This window comes from Cystoisospora suis (assembly GCF_002600585.1).
Source record: "Cystoisospora suis strain Wien I chromosome Unknown contig_4339, whole genome shotgun sequence".
In the NCBI taxonomy this organism is placed as follows: domain Eukaryota; phylum Apicomplexa; class Conoidasida; order Eucoccidiorida; family Sarcocystidae; genus Cystoisospora; species Cystoisospora suis.
The window spans coordinates 1-3,496 of NW_027157131.1; the positions used below are offsets into that span (position 1 = coordinate 1).

Consider the following 3,496-nt stretch of genomic DNA (forward strand, 5'->3'; position numbering starts at 1 on the left):
TCTCTGTCTCTCTCTCTTTCATTCTGAGACCTTATTTGAATGAAGCAGATCCCTAAGGCATGTCTATCTAGTCATTTACCTATTTCTCTCTCTTTCTCTCTCTCCGTCTCTCTATTGCAACAGATCATTTAAAATGAAAGAAAAAATGGATCGAAAGTCCCGACGCTATCTGACGAGAAGAGAGAAGATTCTTTTGAGAAGAAAAAGAAGAAGATGAAAGTTCCAAACGAGATAGAGAAAAGACTGTTTACAGGAGAAGCGACCTAAGAAAGAAAGAAAGAGAGAAAGAAAGAGAAACGAGAAGATATTGAGAGATGAAATAAAGCTCGTCAGAGTCTCTCTTTCTCTAGTCTTTAAAGAGGAGGAGAGAAAGAAAGGAAGAGAGAGAAAGAGCGAGGTAGAAGAGAGGTGTTGCTGTCTTTCTTACCTAGTAGACCTCCATACCCACAGCCTACGTCGACAAACTCAACGCGATGAAGCGACGAGGCCCCCCCCCCTGCCGACGATCCATTCAAATATGAAGCTAAACATACATCCAAACGAAAGAAAAAGAAGAAGAAGATGAGAAAGAGGAAGAAAAGATAGAAGAACTTAAGTAGTAGTAGTTGTTGTGGGGTGTATACACACCTGGTGAGAGGAGAAAAAAGGGAGAGAAGATAGCTCAGAGAAGAGAAGGGTGATGCAGAAGAAGTGAAAAAGTGCCAACTAGAAAAATAGGCAGAAAAGAGAGAGGTGTGTAAGTGTGTGTGTGAGAATGCATGCAGGAATCGACCACTCAGTCAATCCATGAATCGTCTCAGGTGTATGTACACCTCAGGATCTAAACACATTTGAAGAGTTTGACGATGAGGATGATGAGAGGAGTGGAAAAGTGAAGGACTGATTGACTGAGTGAATGATCAATGGAAAACAAAAAAGATACAGAGAAAGAGAGAGAGATCTTAAACAGACAGAGAGAGAGAAGAAAAGAAAGAAAAGGACTCGTTGTTGAACAGAGATGGGAGAGCAAGAAAGAAGCGAGGAAAAGAATAAGAGAGAGAAGAGATTCTAGATCTGTTTGACGTACAGAATCGATTCTCAATTGTCCGCATGCATCACAAGCAATTCTATCTATCTCTTCTCCGCTCTCTTCTTCTTCTTCTTTTTCTTTTTCACCTCTCTATTGTATACACATAGATAGAGAGAGACACGACATATATAGGGAAGATTGTTTCAGCATAGCTTCAAGTATGATATTTCTCTATCGATCTCTCTATCTATCTATTCCCTAGCTAAACTCGGACAGATGTCTTAGATTTTCATTATCACAGCAGTCTTGTTGCGATGTGTGAAGAGATTTTCTTCTTCTCCCCGTCCATCTTCTTCTTCTGCTTACGTTGACGCCGAGGATAGGAGACAGGATACTGATCCGCTAAAGAAAAACGAAAGAAAGGAAAGAAGAAAGAAAGATATGAAAGGCGGGGTCTCGCTGCCCTGAGTGGTCGAAGAGAGAGAGACAGAGAGGAAGGCTGTAGTTTCTTCCACGGAAGATCGTGCAAGGGCAAGACAAAAAAGCATCTTGATCTTAATCTTGACGATGATAATAATATCTCTCTCTCTCTTCTTCTTGTCCAGAGCGAGAGAGAGAAAGAAAAAGAGAGAGAAGGAAAGTTCAGAGGCTTCACTTTCAACGCAAAAAAGAGAAGAAAAGAATGAAAAGGATATCACAAGAAACAAAGGAGAAAAAGAAAAAGAAGATAAGAAGAAGGGAGAAGAAGAAGAGAGCCACGGACTTAGAATCCATCCCTCTCTCTCTCTATGTATAGATGTATGCATTGAACGGCACTCTTCGTCTTGTGTGTCTCTGTGTATATGGGGACGGCATGCGTGTCTCTCTGTCTGTCCCTTTTGTCTCTACAGCAAAGAGACGAGACAGGAGGGGGGGGTGGGGCTTCCTTCCTCTCAATCTCTGCTCAATGAAAACAAGCACATGAATCGGCAGATTCTCTGTCATCTGTCTCTCTTCACTCTCCCAGGAAATGAACTGTTGCTCGAACTTCTTCCGAAAGAATGAACTCGATAGAGAGAACCCAACAAAGAAGAAAGAAAAGAAGAAAGGACGAAAGATAGAAAGATTGTCTTACTATTAAGATACAACGGAGAAGAACGGCGGCCGTCGTGTCGTTCTTGTGAATGACGAAGAGACTGAGAATCCTTTTCTCTCTCTTGAAAAGAAGAAGAGAGAGGAGGAGGAGAAGAAGAGGGAGAGGAGAAGAAGGCAGGAAAGTGAAGAGACCAATCGACAAAGTCGGGATTTCTTGGATAGACAATATACGAATCTGCTAAAGGATTACAGTGCTACCACATACAAAGAAAAAGAAAGAGAAAGAAAGACAGATGAAGAGGAGGGAGAAGAAAAAGAGAGAAAGAAAGAAGTATGAGAAAGAAGAAGGAGGGAAGAAGGAAAGAAGAGGAGAAATGCTTGATGTTCTCGAGATAACGACTAGAGATCTTCATATCGACATAAATCTCTTCTCCTACATAAATACATGACTAGACAGATTACATAGATAGATTAAAGATAGATTGGAGACAAACTAATGGAAGGCTGAAGACAAGAGAGAGAAGAAAAATGAAAGAGAGAGAGAAAGCGAGAAAGAAAGAACGAGAGAAAGAGAAAAGAAAGCGAGAAAGAAAGAAAGAAAGAGAGGATTATGATGAGGACGTAAAGAAGGTTATGCAGCAGTACTTGAGGGACTAATGAAAGAAAAGAGAGATGAAAGTTCGGAAACAAGTGGAGAAGAAAAAGGAGGCAAAAGAAGAGAAAGACCCTTCGAATCTTCTTCCTCTAAGACTTTGTCTCTCCTTTCCATTTCCCTTTTCTCAGGCATTTACAGGAATACAACGGAGAGAGAAAAGTTGCCTCATAATCTATACGCATGCATCTCCATCTAAACGTAGCTCTACAGAGAGAGGCAGAGACAAATAGAGAGAAAGAAATATAGACAGGTGTATGTACACCTCCACCATCCATAGAATACATCCACATACACCTATCACTCAACGTTCATCCGCAAACAAAGACAAACTGACTATATCCCCACATCTACCTGTCTTTAATCTATCTATCTTTAATCTATCTTTAATCTATCCATTAAGTTATCTCTATGCTTTCAATGTATCTATCTATCAGCAAACGCAGTCGCATACAACAGACATATACAAATATATATGTATTTATATATATATATACATATATATATATAAATAGATATATATAGAGAGAGATGTATGAGATAGAATGTAGTTGGAGGTAGATAGGTAGACTAGAGATAGAGGCACAGAAATAATGAAGAGGTGGAAGGAAGTTCCTCCTTCCCTCCTCCTTATCCTGTTCCTCTTCTTCTTTCTGCTTGTGTGACGATCATTTTCAGGGGTGGTAAGAGTATTTGTATCATGGCGTACCGCTCTTTGTCGATAGGCCCCTTTCTTAGGCTTCTTCTTCTTTCAGTGTCCA

At 40.3% G+C, this 3,496-nt stretch overlaps 1 protein-coding gene across 1 annotated transcript; it reads right to left on the reverse strand.

Moving 5' to 3' along the window:
* Positions 1-353: 353 nt before the first annotated feature.
* CSUI_007976 (trna (guanine-n -)-methyltransferase) lies at positions 354-2,870 on the reverse strand (the record flags this gene model as incomplete). The annotated part of the gene is made up of 4 exons (XM_068068117.1): positions 354-523; positions 1,376-1,411; positions 2,124-2,318; positions 2,729-2,870. The coding sequence occupies 4 exons, from the start codon at positions 2,868-2,870 to the stop codon at positions 354-356; spliced, it is 543 nt and encodes a 180-aa protein (XP_067919906.1).
* Between the last annotated feature and the right edge of the window lie 626 nt (positions 2,871-3,496).